Raw genomic sequence first — 27,377 nt, 5'->3', positions numbered from 1 at the left:
GCTAGGCATTAAAAATCATTAATCCTTTTAGAAAAATAATGTTGTTTTTTAATAAAAGTAAAATATATATTTGGTCACAAAGCCATTTGTTGTGGTTGGATGTGATATTAAGAATCTTGCTTTTAATTTTCATTTTTTTAATTATTATTATTATTTTTGAAAGTGTTGGAATTATAGTCGGATTAGATGTCGTATCAGAAACATATCGTTAAAACCGAATTATGATTTAGGTACGATTGAAGGTATTTTGGTAAGGACCAAAATATCACTTAAATTAGCTATTATCTTCAATTAATCAAGATTTATGGTGCAAATTAGCTATTATCTTCAATTAATCAAGACCATAAAATGAAGATTTTCTCCATAATGCATAAAAATAAGTTTCATACCATATAAGTATGATAACATTGGGATATTTACCTCAAAACGGCCGTGTATTGATCACTCGATGTCGGAACGCTAAGGCGAATCAAACGAAGAGATCCGATGGGCGGATCAACAAGACTACGCCATCTGAGATCCGTAGGCAAACCTACGTAGAGATCCGCCATAATCCCTCGATCCGCCAGTTGAAACAGCTGAGCCGATTCCTTCATAAAAGCTATTAACGAACTATTAATGAGCTAACAGATGTGCTTAAAGGAAACCAATAACCGCTATTAATGGAGCATTAATGGAGACTTTCTAGTTACTAAAGGTTACAACTTCATGACTATATATAGCTTGTATCTCGAGCTATCAAGGTACATTTTACACATTCACTTACCTTTTGTCAATTCAGTTTACTCTCTTGTTCCTCAATATTGACTTTGGCATCGGAGCTTCCCCCCGTCGAACCAAACGACGCCCCCACAGGGACGGAAGCTAATCGGAAATTCTCCACAAGTCATCAATTGGTGCGGTGATCGTGAAAGCCTTAATCAAATAAAGGGTTTTCGTTCACGTTAAAAGATATGACGAATGGAGAACAGAACCCCTCCTCGGGGGTCGAAACCCCATTGGTAACACCATCAAGCCAACCTGTCACCAGTGCTGGTCGCGCTGACACAAGTGCTCCAACGACGCAGGCTGAAGGGAGTATGGCGCCGGATGCATTCATTGACATGTGTGCGGGAGCAATAGGAAGAGAGTTCGGACCTGAGATGGGTAACCGCCTACAGTCATTCATGATCATTCCTCCGCTTTGGAGCATGGCACCCACTTCTACTGTATCTCAATGGCCACAGGCGGCTATAGGATCGAATGCCCATAACTCTTCATTTTTCCAAGCTCAAACTACAGATTCCTTGGTAACCACCACATTACCGCCTGGCGAACGGCCGATCAATCGGGAATTATTTCCTGACGGAGCAGAAGGAAGTCAGAGGAATGCTACAGCATTTCCTGGCGGATCAGCAAACCCTAGAGTTTCTCTCGGCGGATCCGGTGCACCCGGTCACTCACGACCAAATATTCCAGACGATGGATCGGAGGGCCAAAGGCACAAAAAAAGAAGAAAGGGGAAAAGCAGGCGATCAAAGTCACCTTCGCCTAGACGGAGATCCTCCCGACGAGGTAGATCACCCCCATCCTCCGGACGGAGACAAAGTAAGCGGCCAATAGAGACACCTCGTTCAGATAGGCCTCCACCACCGCCGAACCAGGGGGAAGATAGGCAAGCACCTCCTGGAAGACATGGAGGGGACGATGGACAAGCTCCTCCTGGAGGACGTGGAGGTGGAGGTGGACGTTCGCCATCAGACCCGTCGTCCGGCTCTAGCTCCTCATCTTCACCAAGTCGATCCCCGCGTCGGGGACGCCCCAGGGGGGGTCCAGAAAATTTTGACGATCGAGTTAGAGCTGCGGTGCTCCGCATAAATGAAGAGAATGTCAGGCATAACCCATTCGCCAATCGTGATTCGCCATTTACGGCATGGATCGAAGTTGAGGAAACAGATAGGCATTTTAAAATACCTAATATCCCGGTTTACATGGCTGCAGACAACCCGGAGGCCCATGCCAGAAAGTATCGAATGTTGCTCAGCCTTAACCGTGCAAGTGAGGCGGTCTTATGCCGGATGTTTATCACCACATTAGGAGGCCCTGCTTATGATTGGTTCCAATCTTTACCTCCCGGATCAATAGACAGCTGGGATCAGTTGAGTAGGGAATTTTGTGCTAAATTCGTCGGGTGTATCCCTCCAGTGGTCAAGTCGCGGAAGCTTTTTGAATTGAAGCAGAAGACGAATGAACCCCTTCGAGAATATGTAGACAATTTCAACAAATTATGCATACGAATTGTCGATGTGGATGTCTCCATGGCAGTGGAAGCTTTAGTGAAGAACACCACGTGTAAAAGCTTGCAGGAAGATCTAATTAGGAAGAAGCCCAGAGATATGGCAAAACTAATTGAAAGATGCAAAGACTTCATGGAGGTCGATGATATCCGCAGGGAGTCCTTATCTCCACCAAAGAAGGATAAAGGTGAATCTCGCCATCGGGATAAGGAGAAAGATAAGAACTCTGATTCCTCATCTAGAGGTCGGCGGAGGGGCTTCAAGAACAAATCGGCATACATGTCATCATTTACGCCGCTCAATGCCTCTAAAAGCGAAGTGCTTATGTGGATTGAGAACAACCAGCACAAGCGGAGCATTTCATACCCCGAACCAAAAGGGGGGAGTATACCAACACCGGGAAAAATCCCAAAAATTATTGCAAATACCATAGAAAGAATGGCCATGACACAAACGCATGCTGGGAGTTGGCCAGGGAGATAGAAAGGCTTATCGAAAGAGGAAAGTTGGACAGGTTCGTCCAAAATGATAGTAAGAAGGGTGATGGAGACAGGTCGAGAGATGATCAGAAGAAAAAGGCAAAAGGGACCATCAATGTCATAGCAGGCGGACCTGGATACCAACCTGTGTTGAAAAAGGCGAAAACAACTGCTCTGGATAGGACATCACTCAATCACCCTTTTGCAGATGCTGGCTCTGAGATCTCTCCTCATGCGGATGCCCTGGTCATTACTATGATGGTGGAAGGCTGGGAGATGAAAAGAGTGATGATTGATACGGGAAGTTCATGCAATGTAATCACGAGAGGACCATTCGCCAAGCTTATGGTCGACCCCATCCAAGTGGAAACCACCATAGTAGACATTCTGGGAGTAACAGGGCACACCATCCAAACAAAGGGCCATGTAACATTAGATTGTGAGTTAGCTGATGAAGATCAAGTCTGGAAAGGAGATCTGGAATTCTCCATCCTGGATGGCCAGTTAGCTTACAATATTATCCTTGGGAGACCCTTTATCTCCGAAGCTGCAGCTCTCATCTCCATACGCCATTTAACCATTTACATCCCCACGGCCAAGGGAGGTGTAATGATCCGAGGGAATCAAAAAGTGGCTCAGGAGACATATTCGGCCTCTTTAACGATTCGTCCGCAGTCTAAGGAGGAAGACGAGGAAGAACTTGTCACCATGGCCTTGGGTGAAACGGAGATGTACCTTATGGCGGATGAAAAGCACGGATGGCTAAGAGGCTGAAGGGAGAGATCAAAGAAGCGATTACCAAAGTTCTCCATGAGTCGGAGGATGTCTTTGCGTGGAAAGATGAGGTTCTCCCCGGAATTAGTCCAGACGTGATCACCCACAAGCTCAACATTGACAAGGATGCGGTCCCGGTGGCACAAAAACGATGAAATCATGGCCCTGAAAGGCAGAAGGTAATAGAAGAGGAGATCACCAAGCTTAAACGGGCGGACGCCATCGAGGAGGTGCTTTATACACAGTGGCTGGCAAATGTGGTTCTCGTCAAAAAAGCAGGCGGATCGTACCGCATGTGTATTGAATTCACAGATCTCAACAAAGCTTGTCCCAAAGACAACTACCCCTTGCCATGTATTGATATCTTAGTGGATGGAATCGTGGGACACGCCATGTACTCCTTCACCGACGTGAAGTCGAGTTATCACCAGATCCCAATGGAGCCATCGGATAGAATCAAGACTTCGTTCGTGACTCACCAGGCCACCTATTGCTTCAAAGTCATGCCCTTCGGGCTTAAAAATGCAGGGGCAACTTATCAACGGATGATGAACAAAATATTCGGAGAAAGCAAATGTGATAACTTTTCTGTCTATGTAGATGATATGATCATCAAGAGTACCACTGTGGAAAAACATGCGGATGATATAAAGGAGGTACTGGGCGTACTTCGACGTCACAACATCAAGTTAAATCCAGAAAAATGTACCTTTGGAGCAACGTATGGAAAATTCTTGGGATTCATGATCAGCCAGAAGGGAGTAAGCCCAAATCCCGACAAAATCAAAGCTGTCCTGGAAATGAAAGCGCCATAGAATATTAGGGAGGTGCAACGTCTTAACGGGTGCATCGTAGCCTTGGGCAGGTTTATCTCATGTTCTGCTCGTAGATGCCAACCCTTCTACGAAGTAATCAAGAAGAAAAAGGCATGTGAATGGAACGATGATTGTGAGAAGGCCTTTAAAGGGATCAAACGGTTTCTCACGGAGCCGCCCCTGATGAGTCGGCCTCAGAAAGGTGAGAATCTCTATATGTATGTTTCGGTAACAGATAAAGCCGTTTGCACGGTCATGATAAGGGAAGAAGATGGTCAGCAGTATCCCATTTATTACGTGAGCAAAGTATTAAAAGATGCTGAAACCCGATACTCCAAGCTCGATAAAATGGCGTTGGCCGTTGTCACCACAGCGATTCGCCTTAGGCCCTACTTTCAGGCTCATGTTGTTATAGTTCGCACAAACATACTAATGAGGAAAGTGTTGCAAAAGCCCGAGACCTCAGGAAGATTGATGGAATGGGCAATTCGCCTGGGAGAATTCGATGTTCGTTATGAAAGCCGATCAGCCCTGAAAAGTCAAGTCTTGGCAGACTTTGTGAATGAATTCACTGAAAAGGGAATGAATCTCCCCAAATCTAAAATCGAGGAATGGACGATGTATACAGATGGAGCTTCCTCGGCAGAAGGTGCAGGTATAGGCATCGTGATCAAGGGTCCCCAATATATAAAGCTACGGTACGTAGCAAAATTGGATTTCCTTGCAAGGGCGGAATATGAGGCCTTAATATTGGGGCTACGCCTGTTAAAGGAAATCACTCCTGAGCAGATCGTGATCTACAGTGATTCCAAATTAATGGTTAACCAGGTGATCAAAAATTTCGAGGTAAAAGATGATGTTCTAGCCAAATACGTTGATGAGGTTAAAAAATTACTGAATCACCTTGAAGCCAAAGAAACTAAGTGGGAGCTAATCCATATACCTCGAGGATCAAACGCAGAGGCGGATCACCTAGCTAAAATGGCTTCCAGCAAGGAGAACTGGGCGGATCTACAGTGCCCATTCGAAGTCAAAGCAGCCCCGACATTTGCCTTGGAGGAGGTATCCTTACTCACAACAGTGGAAAATGATTTGAGATCATTAATCCGCCAGTATCTGATAGATGGAACTCTGCCTTTGGACAAGGAAGAAGCTCGACGGATAGTAAGGAAGGCGGCCTATTTCTCCATGATTAATGGTTGCCTCTATAGAAAGTCTTTTAGCCACCCCTGGTTAAAATGCATTGTGCCAGAAGAAGGACAACAGGTCCTCAAGGAGTTGCACGAAGGAATATGTGGAGCCCATGAGGCATCTGCCTCCATCTTGAAGAAATCCAGGTTAGCAGGATTTTATTGGCCCACAGCGGAACTCGATGCACAAAAATTGGTGGAATCTTGCCATAGTTGTCAGATTCATGCAAATGAATCACACACCGCCAAACACCTCCAGAGACCCATCCTTGAAGTTCGACCCTTTGCTATTTGGGGAATTGATATTGTTGGACCATTTCCTCCTACCCGAAGACAAAGGAAGTACGTGGTAGTGGCAGTAGATCATTTCACCAAATGGGTAGAGGCTGAAGCTGTCTCCTCTATCAATGCGGAACGAATGGTAGAGTTCATCAAAGATAATATCGTGGGAAGATATGGAGTTCCCCACACGATTATCACTGATAATGGGACACAATTCAACTATGGAGAGTTCAAAACTTTCTGTGAACAATTGGGCATTCAGAACAGATTCGCCTCCGTTTATTATCCTCAATCCAACGGTATGACCGAAGTCACAAATCGGACGATCGTAAAAGGAATAAAGAAAAGATTGGGGGAGCATGATAAAAAATGGGCGGATCAATTAATGAGCGTCCTATGGGCGTATCGCACTATGCCTAGAACAGCCACAGGCGAAACGCCATTCGCCCTCTCTCATGGCGTGGAAGCTGTAATCCCAGTCGAAATACAGGTCCCCAGTGACCGAGTCGCATTCTACTTCGAAGACGAAAACAGCCAAAGATTGAAAGAAAGTCTTGATCAAGTGGAGGACAAGCGGGAACAGGCATATGTCCGCATAGCAGCCTACAAGCAGCGGATCGCAACTTACCATGATAAAAATGCGAAGCTTATCAACCTGAATGTGGGAGACCTTGTGCTCCGTAAAGCGGACAAAATTCAATCTAAGGAAGGGAAAGGAAAGCTGGGACTCACCTGGACGGGTCCGTACAAAATAATCAACAAGATTGGATTCGCCACATTTAAAATTCAAGACATGGAAGGAAATACGCTGCCACGGACATGGAATCTCCAAAATCTTCGCAAATACTTCGCCAAAAAATAGAATGTAACCAAGGTCTTGAGTACTCTTTTTCCTTTAGTAAGCTTTTTCCCATGAGGTTTTTCTTATTAAAGGTTTTAATGAGGCTCACATGTAAAGACCCACTTGCTGTAATAAGGTGTATCACCATTCAATAAAAAGCAATTGTTATCTTGTCAACATTCTTTTTTAAGTATTTTTGTAGCAATATAAATATTCCCGCCTAAAAAAGAAGGGGGGCACCCAACGCTTCCCACACGCCAAATCACGACATGGTTACTTTTTCTCCTCAAAGATAGGAGACTGATCTCATGGGCGGATCAATCCTTAAGTGATCACCATTCGAGATAGAGTTAAAACATTCCTCGGACGCGAGGTCTTTACACTCTCTTACGCCCTTTCCAAAAAGGGTTCAAAGTCCTAAGGGCGGATCGATTCACCTCAAAGATAGGAAGAAAACTGATCACCTAAGGCAGCTTAACTTCCTCTAAAGGAATAAAAGCTTCAAGCCTTCACAAAGGTTCATACTATGAGGTATGGCTGGCCACCTACTTCAAATCAATTCTACAAAGCCTATAAATTTACTTGCACAAAACGCAAAAGTAAGAGTAAATATTTATAGCAAGAATTAAAATATTATACTTAGTTTTACAAACAAAACTAAACGTTGATAGGAGCATCCTCCTTAACATCTTTTTCGCCTGATGCGCCCTCCTGTGAGGCTTCCTTCTCAACGGTTCCAGATACGCCCAACAAAGGGACTTCCTTTTCCACAGAAGTAGTTCCCTCAAGAGGAAGGGTACCATCAGTTATCAGCTCCTCACCCGCCTTTGGAGGTACTTCTTCAAGGTCCACCAGCTTGATGCTGGAAGGAGGTTTGCTTTCTTCGGCGGATCCCTTCATCCATTTCTGAACGTGATCACGGATGTAATCCTTGACGTCCGGGATTTTGTGATATTTGAGGACAACATCCGGGTCGGGAACGGCGAACTCCGGATCTGTAAAATCAATCTCGGGATATGCCAGTTGGACATATGCCATGATCTGCTCGCCGTAAAAGAAAGCTTGCTCCCCTGCCATAAATTCTGTGTCTCCTAAGGCATCCTCATGCTCCTTAGCATCTGCTTCGATCTTTTCCTTCAGCTTCTAGATCTCGGCATCCTTGAGGGCAATGGCGGATGCGGCATTCGCGTTAGCATCCGCAACTTCTTTTTCCAACCTTTTTATAGTGGCCTTATCCGCCACACCTTGAAGGAGCTCAGCTTCCACGGCACGCAAACGGGTGTATACCTATCAATGCAAATAGTCCATTCAAATGAAAGAACAACAGCAAAATCCTCCTCAAGAGGGATCACTCATTCATCCAAAAAATAGCAAAAGGATAGAGGGAACTTACCGTTAGAAGCTCCGTTTTTCCCATTTGGACATGGGCTGATCCTGAGATCTGGTTCTGGCTCTTCTGCACCTCGTCCAACTGACCAAGAGCCTCGTCCAGGTCATTAATGACAGACTCATTCTTCAAAGATCCCCTGTCACCATATTTGGCGGACCAGTAACCGCCCAGGTCAGGCTTCGCCATCTGCGCAAAGATGGGAAGGTCAGAACTGAGATTCATAATGTGGAAGAGAGAAATGGTAAAAATAGCTTGCCTGTTCCTTCTCCACCAAGGGCATTGCGGATTTCATGGCATCCGCCATAAACTTTTGTCCGCCGGAAGCTGTGAGCTTCTTCTTCTTCAAAGGCGGATCGGCCATTGTATCAGCGGGACGTTTTCCTACAATCTTTTGTGGATCCGCTGCCTGCCCTTTCTTTCGAGCCTCATCCTCCTTCAGTTTCTTACGCATCTCTATAAGAGCGTGATTGGCCTTAGATAAACCCCTGACAAAGAGAACAATAAAGTAATCAAGGTTCAAAGAAAAAACAAAGTTACCTTGATCAAGTTGTGCAAACTTTGAGTAAATGAACTTGTCCCCTTCTCGGCGAATCAAGGGAATGTCATTCATCATGAAGTCCAAGGCGCCAACGTATGTCCAAGCATCCGCCTTGACACTCTTCATGAGGTTCGCCACTATCTCATCACTATCTGTCAATATGCACATGTCTCCCGCCATATGCAGAGGTTTGGCATTCCAGAACGATGGAAAGCCTAAAGACTCGCCCTCTTTTATCTTTACATAGAAGAATTTTTCGTCCCAAAGATGGATGTTGGACATCATGCCGCTAAACGGCGAATATATTCCAAACTTTGCAAAAGTGAGGAAAGACTCAGACTTTCGCTTTGACGATTTATAAAATGATAGAAAGACACGAGGGGTGCACACTACCCCTAAGTTTGAAGCTAAGTAACAATCTAAAGCCAGATCTAACCAGCCATTTGGATGTAATTGGCTGGCAGTGATGTCAAAGTAAGCAAGGATGTCCGCCATCATCTTCGGAAGAGGAAGCCGGAACCCTCTTTCTACATGACTACTATATACAGACAGATATCCGCTTGGCGGACAGGCAGATCATTGATGGGCAGCCGCCAACTGGGTCTCATAGTCATTTATCCACGAAAAGCGATTCACCAGATCCGCTAGATCCACGGCGCTCATGCGAGATGGAGTAGACTCCGCACGAGGCGCCTTTTTCCTAGACGGGGCAGAAGAAGAGGCCACCATCCCGAAAAATCGCCTAAAATCTATTGCCGGAGCAGTACCAGTAACGGGGACGGAAAGGTTTTGAATTCTACTTGAACGAGTTCGACCACTATTTCGTGCCGAGTTACGCAACTCAGCTAAATCAGAGCTAACTGTATCTTCGGAGGAATAAGAATTTTCCGACGAAGAAGTAGTCCAGCTAACTACGATTTCAGAGGAAGAGGTCAAATTAAAAAGTTCGAAGGTCGATTCGGAGGATGAAGAAGAGCTCCTAAACATTCAGAAAAAATAGAATGAAAAAGATTCACTTACATGAAAGTAAAAGCTTGGAGGACTCTGAAACTCCGGGAAAAAACTCTGGGCAAAGAAAGCGTAAAGAAAAATGGAAAGAGAAGAACAAATGAGGAAGAAAGAGAAAAGGAGGAAGGAAGAAGGCGTTTTCTCTTTCCTCGAGCGGCGCGTCCATGACACATGTCACCCATCGATTGGCATCAAACAAAGTGACCATTAATGGCAGTCATCATGACGGCGCGCGAAGAAGCTCAAAAGCCCTAAAGGACTTTAAACGAACTTTAGGGGGGCTTCTGATAACATTGGGATATTAGCTAAAGGATCAAAAGAGATATTTACCTTAAAACGGTCGTGTATTGATCACTCGATGTCAGAACGCTAAGGCGAATCAAACGAAGAGATCCGATGGGCGGATCAACAAGACTACGCCATCTGAGATCCGTAGGCAAACCTACGTAGAGATCCGCCATAATCCCTCGATCCGCTAGTTGAAACAGCTGAGCCGATTCCTTCATAAAAGCTATTAACGAACTATTAATGAGCTAACGGATGTGCTTAAAGGAAACCAGTAACCGCCATTAATGGAGCATTAATGGAGACTTTCTAGTTACTAAAGGTTACAACTTCATGACTATATATAGCTTGTATCTCGATCTATCAAGGTACATTTTACACATTCACTTACCTTTTGTCAATTCAGTTTACTCTCTTGTTCCTCAATACTGACTTTGGCATCGGAGCTTCCCCCCGTCGAACCCAACGATGCCCCCACAGGGACGGAAGCTAATCGGAAATTCTCCACAAGTCATCAAAGTAAGTTTACATTTGGTCCGTGGATTTGTCACTTTTACTCTCAAAGTCGTTTGGCATAGAAATTGTGTGACCAGTAATATAAGATCGCAGTTCGATTTGTTCCACCACAAAATGATACCAACCTAAGAAATACTTAGAAAACAAAATAAATTGAAAGGAAATGAAATGATGTGCTTGGATTGAAACTGAATTGAATGTCTACAAACTGAGAAGGAAATTCAAAAGCGAAAACTGAACTTGGAAAACAAAGATTGCTGAAGTCTAAAGAAAATTTGCTAGAGTTTTGTTCCCTACAAGAGAAGCTAGTTATGTCAAACTTATACCTTAGTATCCGGTTAGACCTCTTAGGTGAATAGCGTTATTGGGCTTTCTTGATTTACTAACATAAGAAACTTCTTGTTTCCGAGCTGTTAGCAAACAAGTTTAGCAAAAAGAGAGATGGAAAGAGATGGATTTTGCCCATCCGTTGTCAGATCAAATCCAATTCATTCTTTAATGGAATAGGGAACGAGCAGAAGCTATTGGGAATTGACATAGCCTATGAGTATCTATAAAAAGATTGACATGACAATTGATGAGATGAGCTTACGAAAGATTTTAAGTTCAAACTAGGATGACTAGCATCCTCACTTACGTAGCGAAATGGAGTTGATGGAGTATCCAGTGCCCTTGACTTATTATTTTCGGTACCGTCTTGCTCTCCACTCTTGCTTTACCCTCATTTATTTCCTCATGGATTGGCTTGAGACTCTAAATCTTCTTCTCAGCCTCAGTCCCTGGGATTAGGCTTTCATAAATCCTCAGTTCCTTATATATTCTTTACTACGCTAGAGTAAGCCAAATAATACTGGTGGTTACGAAAGTAGACTATTGTGCTGGTGTAAAAGCTATGGTTTCTGGTCTAAGTACTGTATTGACTGATGTAAGACATTACAAAGGTAGAGTATAGTGATGGTTTTCGTTGTAAGAGTATTATGATGGTTACAGAGCGTCAGTGCCCCCTTTAACTTTTCAAGGTTTGATGAATTATTTTTATCCACCTTTGCATAAGTTTGTCTTAGTTTTTTTAGGACATTTTAATTTACAGTAAAGCATAGGTTCAACACATGCAACATGTAGGAACAATTTTTTAACTCTTACGTATTAACGTACTATCCTTGAAGAAGTCCAAGTGTCTTTTTGGTGAGTCATATGTGACCTATCTTGGACATGTCATCCATGGAATTGACATGAAAAATGTCGAAAAAAATTAAAGCTATTAATGATTGGCCAACTCCACAATCCACTAAGGTTGTAAGGGTTTTTTTAGCTTAGCTGGGTACTATAGAAAATTAATTAAAAATTATGGGCTGGTTGTTGCTCCTTTAACCAGCCTTTTGAAGAAAAATGATTTTACGTGGAATGTTGAAGCCGATATTGCTTTCCATCAATTGAAGACCTTCCTCCACAACTCTGATTTTACAATTACCTAATTTTGAAAAAGAGTTCCTAGTGCAATGTGATGCTTTTAGTAGCGCGTTTAGGATTATATTACAACAACAAGGTCATCATATTGCTTTCTACAACTGAAAGATTGCACAACGTCGCCTTAAATTGATAAATATGAGCAGGAACTAATAAAATTAGCTAATGCAATTTCTAACTAGCGGCCCTACTTATGGGGTAGACCTTCCTCATTCGTACGGATCATTTTAGCCTTAAATACTTTCGGGAGCAGCGTCTCACCACTTCCCCACAACAACATTGGATTAGTAAGCTGATGGGATTTGATTTTCGAGTAGAATTTAAGGTTGGAAAATTAAACAAAGCAGATGATGCCCTATCTAGATGATTTGATGACTCCCCCCAACTCATAGCAGTCTATTTTCCTTAAGTTGAATTTTTTTATACGATTCGTTAAAAACTAACAGATTCTTAAGAATTATTACAGATGCAACAACGCATTGAACAAGCGGAGTTAGGGACAAATTTAAAGTTACGAGATGATCTGATTTTCTTTCAAGAAAGGTATACCTTCTGCCTACATCAGCCATTGCCTCCACTATTATGAAGGGGGGCCAAAAACCATACAACACCTTCGTCATTATTTTTATTGGAAGGGTAGCATATTGTCTTGATATTTGTGCAAAAGTGTTTAGTATGCCAACGCTATAAATGGCAAAACTTCCAACCTACAAGATTAATCCAACCTCTTGTTATTCCGCAACAAGTTTGGAGTGATATCTGTATGGACTTTGTGGAGGGCTTGCCTAAGGTTCAAGCAAAGTCAGTGTCTTGGTGGTGGTTGATCGGTTTACAAAGTATGCCCATTTTATACCCTTGGTTCATCCATTTATTGTTATATTTGTGACTATTATATTCGTCAGTGAGGCATTTTTTCTTCATGGTTTGCCTGAATCGATAACCTTGGATCGAGACAAGATTTTCCTTAGTATGTTTTGGAATGAGCTATTTTGCCTTCGTGGTTCCAGGTTGGCTTTCTCTTTCGTTTACCATCCTCAATCTAATGGTCAATCGAACAATTGAGATGTACTTGAGATGTCTAATGGACGACCAACCACAATAATCGGTTGATTGGTTACCATGGGTTGAGTATTGTTATAATACATTTTATCACACTTCTCTAGACACTACGCCTTTCCAATTGGTATATGGCAGAGAACCTCCTCAACTTTTTTTCTTATTCATCGGGTTCTACACAGGGTTGAAGCAGTAGATACAACTCTTCAAGAGAGAGATGTTATCCTTAAATCTGCATGTACAAAACTTTTGCAAGTTTAACTACGGATGAAGGAGACTTATAATTCTAACAACAAAGGATTGGCTTTTGTAGTTGGGGATTGGATATGGCTACAACTTCCACCTAATAATACCAAGACAAAAGTATCATAAACTTCTTCCAAAATAGTAGAAACCATGGTGGATGAAGGAGACTTATAATTCTAATAACAAAGGATAGGCTTTTGTAGTTGGGGATTGGATATGGCTGCAACTTCCACCTAATAATATCAAGACAAAAGTATCATAAACTTCTTCCAAAATAGTAGAAACCATGGTGGATGAAAGGAGACTTATAATTCTAATAACAAAGGATAGGCTTTTGCAGTTGGGGATTAGATATGGCTGCAACTTCCACCTAATAATATCAAGATAAAAGTATCATAAACTTCTTCCAAAATAGTAGAAACCATGGTGGATGAAAGGAGACTTATAATTCTAATAACAAAGGATAGGCTTTTGCAGTTGGGGATTGGATATGGCTGCAACTTCCACCTAATAATATCAAGACAAAAGTATCATAAACTTCTTCCAAAATAGTAAAAACCATGGTGGATAAAGGAGACTTATAATTCTAATAACAAAGGATAGGCTTTTGCAGTTGGGGATTGGATATGGCTGCAACTTCCACCTAATAATATCAAGACAAAAGTATCATAAACTTCTTCCAAAACAGTAGAAACCATGGTGGAGGAAAGGAGACTTATAATTCTAATAACAAAGGATAAGCTTTTGCAGTTGGGGATTAGATATGGTTGCAACTTCCACCTAATAATATCAAGATAAAAGTATCATAAACTTCTTCCAAAATAGTAGAAACCATGGTGTTTTTCATGTGTCTTTGTGTCACATACCAGTGTTGAGCTAAGAAGTTGAAGGACTAATTGAGATACTTAGTCCTAGAATTAGTTTATTCTGTCAAAATAGTTGCTATTTCCTATTTCCTGTATTATTTCTTTTCCTTAAAGGCTAGGACAGTTATATGCAGTAGTGGAGTTGTTGGCAGTTATTGGCAGTTATCTGCAACTATTTTTGTCCATGCTCTATATAGAGGAGGAGGACATATCTTTCGGGTTATGCAAAAGATTAATGAAGTCATTTTCTTTCTTCTTCCTAAATTCTGTAAAATTCTTTTTCCCCTCATTCTTCTCTCTTCTCTCTCTAATTCTCTTCTTCTATTCCTTTCTAATCTGACGCCAGAGCTTTAAGTTCTGACATTGGTATCAAAGCCAGTCTTTCCTCCGACCATGGAAGATTTTGAACAGCAAATGGAACGTTACCGCAGGGAGATGCGCGTGCAACAACAAAGGTTTGACGAATAATGGAACCGCTTCGCAAGAAGCAACAAGAAAATTATGAACAGATCTGCAAATCCTTCTCAAACTTGATTCAATCGATTCAAGAAATTAGAGGATTTTCATATCCTTCTTCAGTTGCACCCCAAGTGTTTGATGAAAAGTCTGAGCAGAAATTGCCATCTAGGTTGAAAACTGAAAAGCAGTTTGAATCAAGTTCATACCCATCCATATTTTTTTTAAGCAAGCTAACTTTTAGGATATTCCTCTAAATGATGTGATTGAGGCTCCTAAGCCCAATCCTAATTTTAGATCTCCCCTTACTCCAAAGCAATGGCCCAAAACTAACCATTACTACACCAAAATCTCTGCTGAAATCGGCTCAACATCTATAACAACTCAGAAACCTAACCCGACATTTAGATCTCCCATCATCACTCCACTTTGGACCCAAAACACCCAAAACAAACTGAAAATCCTGTCTGAAATAATCTACCTCTAGTGGACCTTAGTTGTTCTCCAATGAAGCTATACATAATAAATATGGTATTTTTTAAACTACAACCATACAGACAAGTACAAATTGCCATGCATAGTTCACTAAAGCTTTCTGCAAAATACTATGGGTCATCTGCAATAATTGAGAAAATTGGGGAGGTTGCCTATAAGCTACAGCTTCCTCCTGACTGTCGAATTCACCATGTGTTTCACATATCTCTCTTTAAGAAGAAATTGATTCTAATTGCGAGGATGAAAGTACCATTGCCAATCATTTTCCCAAATTCTATCATTCTTGGGGACAACAATGTGGAAAAGAAGGGGGTATTGTCACATACCAGTGTTGAGTTAAGAAGTTGAAGGACTAATTGAGATACTTAGTCCCAGAATTAGTTTATTGTGTCAAAATAGTTGTTATTTCCTATTTCCTGTATTATTTCTTTTCCCTAAAGGCTAGGACAATTATATGCAGTAGTGGTAGTAGTGAAGTTGTTTGCATTTATTGGCAGTTATCTGTAACTGTTTTTGTCCATGCTTTATATAGAGGAGGATGACATATCTTTTGGGTTATGCAAAAGATTAATGAAGTCATTTTCTTTCTTCTTCCTAAATTCTGTAAAATTCTCTTTTCCCCCATTCTTCTCTTTTCTCTCTCTAATTCTCTTCTTCTATTCCTTTCTAATCTGACGCCGAAACTTTAAGTTCTGACATTTGGTATCAGAAAAGGGGATTCTAAGTGGAATTAACAGAAGAATTCCTTCACCTCCGGGAGCTGTTGCGACGCCATTGAGAGCATTAGTAATTGGTAGTTACTATAATCTATATCATGGTGATATTGTGTATTACCCGACCATAAATAGGAGCATAAAGAAACACATAATTAATTTTATGGCAAGGGAATTAAAGAATAAAGTTGCAAATGAAGCCAATATGACTTTCTTCATTTATCATGGAGGCACTCAGAGAAAAGACCCTATTGAATTGGCATATTTTGATGTAGCTACCGAGAAAGCAATGAATGCAAAAATTGATCTTAGGGACAACAATGTAGGTGATGGTGATTGCGGATCAACAATGTGCAAGGAAGCAGCAGTTCTTGAGGCAAGAATAATTCAAGGGCTCAACAGATTGAACATGGATACTGCAGTTCCATTAAATGAAACGAATGATGAGGCAAATGCACTACTTGCTTTGCCATCCAAGTTGAAGAAGAATGTTTGGATTCAAGTTGCTCCTAGTTTTCATGACACTCATATATATGTTAGAGAGACAAGCTCACTGGTGCATATTACAAAGACCACAACGGCAGCCGGGGTTGCTTTAATAGTTGTTGGAGTTCAGATTTTCCCACTTGACCGAAAGGCGCTCTTCAAGCATTTGAAGAGACTGACTGACAAGATTCGAAAGGGTGCTGTACTCTTTAAATTTTCTTGCAAAGGAGCAACTACGCAAGAGCTATTAAGCCTTTCTCTTGGTGTTGATAGCGATGATGAGAAACATGGAAGTGCTAGAGGTTTCAAATTGAGCTACTCATCCAATGAAAGTACAAACACTCATGATGGCTTGAGAAAAGCGGGGTATAAAATAGGTGTTGTTGTTGATGCAAGTGTTTCCATGCAAACAGACTTCTTAAGGAATGCACTACAAACTGTTTTGCTGAAAATGTTGAGCGACACTGAAGCTAAGCTTAGGGACGAAGCAATCTCAATACTTGAAAATTTCCAAGATCGAGAGAAGGAAACCATTCTGGTTGTGGTTCATGTAGTATTGAAGCTTAATGTGACAACAACGGGCAATCCTGTGAAGTTTCAGTATGTGTGACAAGTTCAATTCACTGCTTTCATACATTCTTGGGGACAAGAATGCTCTGAAGGGGAGGATATTGTCACGACTATTAAGGAGTTATTTTAGCTATTAATTAGGAGTTAATTGTCTTGTTATTGCTTATTTGGTGGTTATTTCCTATTATGAGTTTGTTACACAATAACTGTAAAATAGCACATCTGTGTGCTATGGTAACTGCTGCCACGTCAGCGTAGCTTTTCCTATTTAGTCTCTTCCTTAGGAACTTATCGATTCTCAAATGAAAATCAATGAAATCTTACTTTCTTTCCTTCCACCCCTCTTCTCTAAACTCTGCAATTCCTTCTTCTAATCTATGTTCTTCTCTTTTCTTCTATTCTTCTCTTCCCTATTTCAATTTTGCCCTAATTACTACAGCCAAGTATTCCTAATCGTTACACTTTGCTCAAGGAATATAAAGGGCCTCCACCAATTATCGTGGGCCACCTACCACCTACATGTGATGGCAAAGCTTTGCCAGCCCCGCACTCTAATTTACGTAGCAGACTCAATCGCAAAGTTGCTGTACAATGGGCTGAATGTTCTTCCTCAACATACAACCTAGGAGCCATTAAAACACTACCAAGAAGCTTATCCAAGCTCGAAATGGAGTTGGGGAGTGATAACATAGATGCCTTTATTGGAAGGAATAAATCTTTCACTCTTTCCTATTCCAGAATTTAGATTTGCTTCCTTTTGCTACTTGAGACTTTATTTTGTTTCCTTTAATTGTTGGTCTTGATTCCTATAATTTAGGGGCTGATATAATTATCCCTATAATTTAGCATTTGAAATTCTCTTGTATCTACAACTATATAATTATAGACTTTCAATATAATGATGACAACCAGCAACATATTAGATGAAGACATATATTTCTGGTAATATTTCCCAGCAAACGTCAAACCCAAACAAACAATGTAAATTCTGCTGTCAAGATTTTGCATCCAAACAGGCATTCGGCTTATTCAAATCAACAAGATACTAGAGAACTACATGGTGATTGACTAGGATAATGTGCCATAATAATACCATCTGCAAAAGCTTTTATTCAACCATCAATGGAAGCCATATTAAATTTTAATACTTACTACCGCCTGTGACCTGCGTTTAGATGATTCAATTGCAGTTGAGAATATCATTGTATCTACTCCACCAAAACCAAAAACAATAACCAAATTATTCTTAATATTCAATCAAAACAAGTTCATAGGAAATTCACTGCCTACCCGGTCTATAGACTCAAACCACAAAATAACTTCCTAGCTTCAAACATAGAACAGAATTCGGAGATGAGGTAAAATAGCATACATATAACAAGATAGATTTAAGCTGTGATGTTAATGAGAGAAAAAGTACAATCATCTTGCCTTCAGATAATCATACTGCACTTGTAGGATTTGCCTCAACAATTACAGTGGCTTCTGGCACTTGAGGCATGGAAATTTGGGAGACTTGAGGATCCAAAACAGCAGTAGGTTGGTGGGGTTGGGAAGGGAAAGGACCGCCTTGGGGAGGAAATGAGCCCATAGGACCGCAGAAAGGTTGATGCACTTGAGGGATAAAATGAGTTTGAGCAATAGGATTGGGCGGGTACAGCACCTGAAGCCCTTGAGATCCATACATAGCCTGATGACCTTCAAATCGTTTAAGCTTAGCAATGTGCTTTTTACCAGAAAGATGGCGGTCAAGAACCTCCCGTGTATCACACTTGACATTGCACAAATCACAAATTAAGGGAATCACCACTTTAGGTTTGGGAGGTTCAATTGTACGTCTACGAGTTTCACGTTTTGCCCCCCGACCACCCTTTATTTTGCGTTTCGTTCCATGTTTCCTGTTCTCAAACTTATTCACCCTTGGCTGGTTTTCTGGCTGATCAGATGCCTCTGCTGGAACTTCAGGCAACTTCGCTGCATCATTCTGCAGATTGTTCTCTATCATAGGTTCCTTGCTGGTAGATTCAGAGGGTAAATTTTCAACTGCCTTCTGCTCTTGGATAACCTGTGCAACCTGAGCCTGCTGAGTCGCTTCTGGGTTGGAATCAATTACAGGTACATGATCATTTGATATTTCCTCCCCAGGTTTAGTTTTGTTTTTCAATTCTTCAAACCTAAGCAAATTCTTTTTATGCCGCTTTCCATTCTTGTGCTGCTCGAGAATTTCCGAACTAGTGCAGTCTACCCTACAAAGTTCACACCAAGCAATCTGTACCTGCCGATGATTAGGTGCTTCGTTTTCTGGTGCTGGAGCAGATTGAGCTGCATCTGCTATGACAGATGAAGGTTCTGGATGGGAAGATGATGGTGCACCTCTTTCTTGACCATGCCTAAATCGACCCCTACCCCGAGGTCCCCGACCACGCCCTCTTCCCCGAGAAGGAGGGGCAGAACCATTACGATGGCCAACATTCACCCATCCGCCACCCCTTCTCCCACGACCCCTGTGTAGATGTCGAGCATCCTGCAAAATGTACTTAAATTGATTTTCAAAAAAAATTAACAAAAATAGAACAGCCAATAGTGTCCTTCATATATGCCAAGTTTAAATACAGTCTAAGATCAGATTAACCGCATGACATTTGTGGCACTGGGGCAAAATTAGCAAATTACTGCTTCATCCTTACACATATTTAAGCAAGAACAAACGTATCCCCAAATTGTAGCTCACTTGAACACAAGTCAGATACAAATAAAACCTTTGTTCTGCATATAAGGAGAAAATACAAAAGAAATGACCATACTGTGAGAAGGTACAGATAATGTCTCAGAAAACACTTAGCCATTTAACTCTAATTTTGAATTTATTTCTGCTCCACCAAAACTCCCCTTCAACCAGATTATGTAAATCTCCATTTACAGTCTTAGTGTTACAGATCCCCAAGAATGATAAAATCTTTTTAAAGTCTTAATCATGCCACAAATTTCTGCCAAGATCAAAATTATTTAACTTGCACATGTTAGGAAAAGAAAATAAATTTTCTTTTCTTAAGCCTACAGCATTAGAAGAGATCTTGCACTTGTTAAGAAAAGAAAATAAATTTTCTTTTTCCACATTCTATCAACACATACACGCACAATTTTCAAATGCCAATTGGTTACATCTTAACCTTACACATTCATCAATAGCATCATACAACTTGAACCTGTCAGAAATTCAGTTGCTCGGACTCTCTACTATACCTAAGGACCGTATAGTGCAGTTGAAAAACACATGGGTCCTTGGGTACAATTTTCAATCTAACGGAGTAAAACTCAAGAAAAACAAATGTACTAGTGTCAGACATCAACATGCATCTGACACTTGTACATAAGTCTGAGCAACATGGATAGAAGTAGAGAACTTCTGGCCAAATCCAAGCTGTTTCAAGCAGATTGAATGAACAACCTACCAGAAGTAAACTTCTAATGTTTTCCCAGCTGTTATGCACTCACCACGAGCAATGTAATTGAATTAAGAGATCCATACCTATTCTTCCTGGCAAGCAATCCAAGACCAATGAAAATGGCTCCTGGTTCATCTCTTATAGTAGGCAAATGACATAAATCAGCAACTTGCTTGGTTTGGCCTAACTGAACTTGCCAACATCAATAGACTTAAATGACGAGTAGTCACGTATAATATGATACACTCTGATTAAGTACACCTCACCATAATTAGGTTATAATTGCCAGGGTAAGATATCCTAAAGATTATAGCTTAAAAGTTGAAGCTTGGCTATAAGTGGTCTAAAGGTTTAATCAGCATTATTATCATAGCTGCCTATGAAAAAGTAGTTTATTATATATGTTCATCAAAAGCAATTCAAGAAAAATGGGTTCGCAGTAAATTTGACACCTTTTGAACATAAAAGGTTTTAAAAGGCTCCAAACAGTTTCAAATTGCATTTTACACCAGCATCTACCAAGTTACTTTGTCAGAAATAGTTCAATTCTCACATCCAAAAATTAGTTGAATTCCTAGGTCAGCCAATGACATAAGAACAACAGATTAGCAAGCTTCCAAATGCATAACGACAAACTTGTCAATCTTAGAAGTACAAACAGAGTGGATTTCCCGTTTAGCTTCCAAACCTAATATCTGTTTCATTTCCAGAAGAAGACATGCTCACTTTATTAGATATGCAGCCAAATTCATGGTTGAAGAAATTGCAATTGCATATAATGATGTTTCCTGAACAATCTATTGAGATCATAAGGAATTCGCTTAACAAGTCATTGTTTGTCAAACTGAATATATTATGCTAATGAGCTTCCTGAGAAAAGCAAGCAATTCATGATTGGGTTCATCATGAGAAGCTCAAGATATGTTCATAATGGTCAGATAATCCACATAAAACAATCTAAAAAAGCTCTAAGATTTACAAACTTATCAAGCTGCAAGCTCATAATGCAATCTGAGCTTCAAACAAGCAAGAACTAACTTTCCTTCATTCTCACAGTTAACGTATGAAATCACCATGTCATGTCATGTATAAGTATTTCAATTTTGATTAAAACTAAAAATTGACAATATGTCAATACTGGACCTTGCATCTTTAGTGAAATACCATGTTAAGTGTTGATAGTAAACTGCCATTTAAACTGAAGAGAGAAAACTATATCAACCATGAACCATCTATTCATGAAAGCACAGGACAATATAAACAAGATAAACTGTACATTGAGGAAACTTCGACTCAACCGGACGATTAAATATGAATTTCTGTAACCATAAGCAACAATTATAATCAAATTCAAGTACTAAGGCCCGAACATCCTCTTCATGCTGTGAATTAATAGCTAAGGCCACAAAACAATTGACCTATAACTGCATGTAACATCCAGAAACATTTTAATCAACGATAACAATTATAACCTAACATAAATTTACACTGATACAAGCCACCATAAGATATGAAAACTAAGGGTTGAATAAAATTAGCCGGCTGAAGCAGTAAAAACTGACCATGGTGAATAAAATTTAGAATAATTTGCAAATGAATTCTAAAATTTCAATGGTCCAACTCTCTATTGCCACAATTTTCTAGTTCCTAAAAGTCTTAATTTCTTTAAGGGGAAAACCAAAAAAGACTGAATTTTGAATCCCTTGTCGGTTAGGATGTGGTATTCCATGACTCAATCATGAAAAACCTCCATTAATCTCAAATACTTGGAATACAGCTATCTATTGTTATGCCCAGCCCTTTTGGCTCACACCCACTCATGTGAATTTTCAGTGCTAGAATCTGCTTAGCATCCATGAAGAAAATCAATTATTCCAAACCAAATACCATGTCACAGCTAAATCTATTTTTCTACTTAACAGAGAAAGTTGTCCATTCCATTCACATGGCTAAGATTTTATAGACTTCTTTCAGCTAAAGGTGTGACCAGTGACTAGAGGACACCTACAAAGAAAACTGTGTACCTATAAACATATATCTTAACCAATAACCATATTCAGTATGCTAGTGATTTTTCAACATAATCCTATAAGCCATGTACCAAAAAGAATATATTTCTTAAACCTGCTTCTTCATCTAGACATATGGGCTAGACTGATCCCACAAATGAACAAACCCTCACAAATAAAAGCCGTTTCTACGCCTCATAAAATTTGAATGAGTGCAATTGACTACCAAAAGCAAACGTGTAAAGATTATAGCAACCTGGCATTGTTGAAGAATGACTAACATGGTATCACATGGCCAAAGCAAAAGCACTACAATTTCTTAATGCAGTAGATAACATCTTCAACAATAGCAACCCAATAGCCATTGAGGATAAGACTGCAAATAGGATGGCAATCAAATGTTTATAATTTTTAGTAGCAAGCTAGCACAACGTTAAAAGAACAAAAGAACTGTATAACTTTGACAATTCTGGACCCTTTGAATAGTACAAACAAAATGGGATGCTAAAAGATCTATCTTCTGTAAAACTACAACATATATAAGCCCCCTTCCAATTAAAAGGTCATTGGAATCATAAATGTGTATGTATTTCAGTATTATGTATCCACTTATATGCACATAGAGAGAAGGCATAAGCAAAATAGAGAGAACAAATTTCTCCAAGATTCAACAGTCAACTCCTCAGTTTCACTCTCACAGCAAATATACAAGAGTTACAAATACAATCACGAAGAACTAGATTATTACTCATCTAAATTCCAACTAATTTTGAGCAAGAACTTAACAAATGTAAATCCTTTCCTTCGCATCATAGAGGATCAAACTATGAAATGCCACCCCTAATTTAGATTTATAAACATTACACAGACAATAGGTGAACTATCAAAATAGCAAAGCATATGACGGAAAAGCTTCAAGAATTGGGAAACACTATCGAATGCAACCGTGAACCAAAATACATCAATTTACATTAAGCAGCTGTACAAGGAATTGGGATCAGAATGGTCAGTTAGACTAAGATATAAATATCAGATAAACGCTCCTCCACTTCCAATTTAAATTGACAAAATCAGAAACATCGTACCGGAGGACGCATAGCCATCGGCACAAAGTTCGGATTATACGCCGGAATCCCGGCCATAGCCCTCTCTGCAGCATCCATCGTTCCAGCGAACTGGGTCAGCCGTTCAAGTGCAGCAATCGCTGCAGCCGCTGCTGGATTCATCCCAGGTGGAACCACCACATTTCCGGAGCTCTGAACCGGAGGATAAGCGATCTGCTGGTGATGTTGGGGTTGCTGCAGTACCTGTACCTGGGGTGCTGCAGTACCACTAGCATCAGCAATTTGCATTCCTTGCGCTGAAACCGCTGGCCCTGACTCGGGGGGCTGTTGAGTTAAAGGTTGTTGTTGGTATGCAGCGGCATAATCAGGTGGGTAATAAGCATAATTTTGCGGTTGTTGGGGATATTGCCATTGATTTTGGTATGGGTATTGCTGATAATACGAGTAATAAGACTGGTCATAGACTTGGGCTGGGTTTTGATAGTAATAATCTTGAATTTGGTTTGGTTGTTGAGGGTATTGCTGCGATTGGTCATGAATCTGAGGATTGAGTTGAGGTTGAGGTTGCAATTGCAATTGCTGTTGCGGCTGAGGTTGAGTTTGAGGGTCCGATTGAGGTTGAGGTTGCGATTGTGGTGGCTGGGCGGATTCTGGAAGAGATGAAGAAACCTCCATTGATTAAGGGGTATTGATGAATTGGTTGATTACAGAATGAAGAAAGGGGAATTTTAGCGTAGGTTAATTAAACCATGAACAAGGTAAATCTTGGGTACTCATGCTTCCATGGTTTACTTTGACACGTGGTGGCCTGCACCATTTTTTAAAATGGAAAAAAAGATAAGGTTCAAAATTTATCTTGTTGTTTTTTTGAATTACAGATTTACAATTAACGGGTCTCAAAGACTCAAAGTGTATTATTTTGACCCATGAACTATCATAAATGTTTGCGCACAAAAAAAAAAAAAAAACTATCATAAATGTTACTAATGTTTGTATCCTCGACTACTAACTTGGTCATATTAATAGGTTTTGCTATACGTCGTCCCTATTTTACTTACCGTCGCCTTCTGTTTGACGTTTTTTTCCTTTTCATTTTTCATTAAAAAAAATGAAATTCTCTCAACTCCGAAAAACAAAACGAAGAAAAATCATGCCTCCAAAACAAGAAAAAATACTTGAACATCTAAGTTTCGTATTTACCAATAATTTGAAATTTAATGAATTTAACTTGAAACGAATTTTTTTTTCCGTTGAATTTGCTCTAAACGGGTAGCCCATACGGTCCGGTCCATGGACCGGTAGTATGAACTACCCGTTTTACCTAGGTAAAAACAGGTAGCCTACCCGTTTCTACCTAGGCAAAACGGGTAGCCTACCCGTTTTTACCTAGGTAGAAACGGGTAGGCTACCTGTTTTGCCTAGGTAGAAACGGGTAGGCTACCCGTTTTTACCTAGGTAAAATGGGTCCTGAACGGGAAAACGGGTTTATTTATTTATTTTTTTAATTATAATAAATATTAATTATAGATAAATTATGTATTGATTGGATAGAAAAAACGTATAGATAAATTATTGATTGGAAATAAAAAATACGTATTGAAGTGTCCAATTAATTTTTATTTGGTAAATTATATTTATTTACCTTTTAGAACGTAAATTTAATTATACGTAAATTATGTATTGACTGGATAGAAAAAACGTATATATAAATTACTGATTGGAAATAAAAAAAATACGTATTAACGCGTGCAATTAATTTTTATTTGTTAATTTATATTTATTTATCTTTTAGAACGTAAATTTAATTATTGATAAATTATGTATTGATTGGATAGAAAAAACGTATAGATAATTGGAAATAAAAAACGTATTGAAGCGTCCAATCAATTTTTAATATTTATTATAATTAAAAATAAATAAATAAATAAACTTGTTTTCTTTAAGGGAGTGTTTGGTTAGATAAATTTATGGTATGGAATGGGAATGGGAATGATTGCTTTTCTTATTGTTTAGTTTAATGGGAATCACATTCCCCATATTTAGAATTATTGATTCCTTTCTCCCTCCCCATTAATCAAATAGCATTCCCTTTCCTTGTGAAATGAAATCCATAAAACCCACGTTTTTGTTCAAATTTTTTAATAAACGTTTTTGTTCAATTTTTAAGAAACCCATATTTCCACTAACCCCACATTTCCACTAACTATCATATATGTAAATAAAATAATAATAAATGAAACTATATATATGCACATAAACATATTGATTCATATTAATTCTATATATCAATTTTTTTCAATATATAAAATATCATATATTAAATTTATTAATTCATTTATTAATGTAATATTATATTATATTATTTAATGAAATTTTTTTATTAGTTTGAAATAAGTAAATTTTAATTTTATTCCACATGATTTTGATTCCAATTCCGAAATTTGAACCAAACAACCTTAAATGTAATTAGATTCCGATTCCGGATTAAACCAAACAAAACAAATAAATAGTCATTCCGATTCTGATTCCGTAACATTCCGATTCCAATTCCAATTCCGATTCCGAAATTTGAACCAAACGCCCCCTAAATGAAAAACGGGTAGGCTACCCGTTTCTCCTAGGTAAAAATGGGTAGCCTATCTGTTTATACCTAGGTAAAAACGGGTAGGCTACCCGTTTTGCCTAGGTAGAAACGGGTAGGCTACCCGTTTTTACCTAGGTAAAACGGGTAGTTCATACTACCGGTCCATGGACCAGACCGTACGGGCTACCCGTTTAGAGCAAATTCAACGGAAAAAAAAAATTATTTCAAGTTAAATTCGTTAAATTTCAGATTATTGGTAAATACGGAACTTAGATGTTCAAGTATTTTTCCTTGTTTTGGAGACATGATTTTTCTTCTTTTTGTTCTTCGAGGTTGAGAGAATTTCACTTTTTTGAATGAAAAATGAAAAGGGCAAAAATGTCAAACAGAAAGCGACGGTAAGTAAAATAGCAACGACGTATAGCAATCCATTAATATGGATATTAATAAAAATGTAAATCAATTTAGAAGAAATATCACAAAGAGTCAAATTTAGCTTTTGATTGTTTACGGTAAATTAAGAAATACATGCAAATAAAATTCAAGTAGTATAGTAATAATTTACAAAATATATATGGCAAATAAAATCCAAATGTGTGATAATTTACACATTTACACATGGAATATACATATCTTGCCACTTGTGTTATAATTTTAGTTTAACAATGTGAATTACTATATCCAATTTTTCACCATCAGTCCCGTAAAAAGACGAAACTGCCCCTTTAGCAAAAATTCAAAATTTCTAAACTCTCTCAAATTCTCTCAAACTCTCCCAAACTCATTTCTTTCCGAAATCAAAGATTACACATACAATGGCGAGCAATTCGTTATCACCGGGATGAGACGAGAATGAACTAGCCGCTGAAGTCGAGGTATTTTTCCGATTGAGTATATAATGATTTCTGTCAAATTTTTAGAAAAAATTCGGATTGCTGTTGTCGGGCGTGTGAGCATTACGCTCCACCTTGTGGTGGGGCGTGTGGCTATCACGCCCCACCATGTGGTGGGGCGTGATAGCCACACGCCCCAGTACCTTGAACTTTGGATTTTAGGGGTTTAGGCACCGAAAAATTTATGAAATTGACCGTAATGGAATCTAATGTTTGTTAGTTATCATTTGCAAGTTCCGTTAGAATATTTTGGTGGCAACGGTGTTGATTATAGTGCGGATTTTTTTCATGTGCAAACGTTTGAAACATACCGGGAAGCTGTTAACTAGGCAAAACAGACGGTGATTGGGCTCGGCTTCGAGTTAACTATAGCGTCTCACAAGACAGGGGCTAAGTTAAAGTGGATATTGGTTAAATGTGTCCGTGCTATAAAGAATACTCAAAGGAAAAATGATATGGATATGGAGGAAGTAGTACGGAGGAATACGAAAATAAAATACTGTGGTTGCAAATTCCAGGTAAAGGTTATGGAAATCGTTGAATTAACGGGTTGGATGGTGAATGGGGTTGCTGGAGAGAGAGGACAGCACAATCATCTCTTGGTTGTATATCGTCAGAGCTATAGACAGATG

The 27,377-nt window shown here is 39.6% G+C and overlaps 1 protein-coding gene across 1 annotated transcript; it reads right to left on the bottom strand.

Annotated features, from left to right (window-relative positions):
* Positions 1-17,981: 17,981 nt before the first annotated feature.
* LOC136210518 (uncharacterized) lies at positions 17,982-24,069 on the bottom strand. Its single transcript, XM_066001802.1, has 2 exons — positions 23,290-24,069; positions 17,982-19,273 (listed from the first exon to the last, which is right to left on the bottom strand). Exons 1-2 carry the CDS (start codon positions 23,941-23,943, stop codon positions 18,191-18,193), a joined length of 1,737 nt encoding a protein of 578 aa, XP_065857874.1. The 5' UTR covers positions 23,944-24,069; the 3' UTR covers positions 17,982-18,190.
* Between the last annotated feature and the right edge of the window lie 3,308 nt (positions 24,070-27,377).

Source organism: Euphorbia lathyris, chromosome 1 (genome assembly GCF_963576675.1).
Source record: "Euphorbia lathyris chromosome 1, ddEupLath1.1, whole genome shotgun sequence".
In the NCBI taxonomy this organism is placed as follows: Eukaryota; Viridiplantae; Streptophyta; class Magnoliopsida; order Malpighiales; family Euphorbiaceae; genus Euphorbia; species Euphorbia lathyris.
The sequence above is the reverse complement of the archived record's forward strand: the minus strand, read 5'-3'. Positions and strand labels throughout refer to the sequence as shown.

Bases quoted from the DNA above. Each gene is read 5' to 3' on its own strand.
- LOC136210518 (XM_066001802.1), bottom strand. From the start codon at position 23,943: ATGGAGGTTTCTTCATCTCTTCCAGAATCCGCCCAGCCACCACAATCG. The intron at 19,274-23,289 runs GTACGATGTTTC...TACATTTTGCAG, and splicing joins CGATGGCTATGCGTCCTCCG to GATGCTCGACATCTACACAG.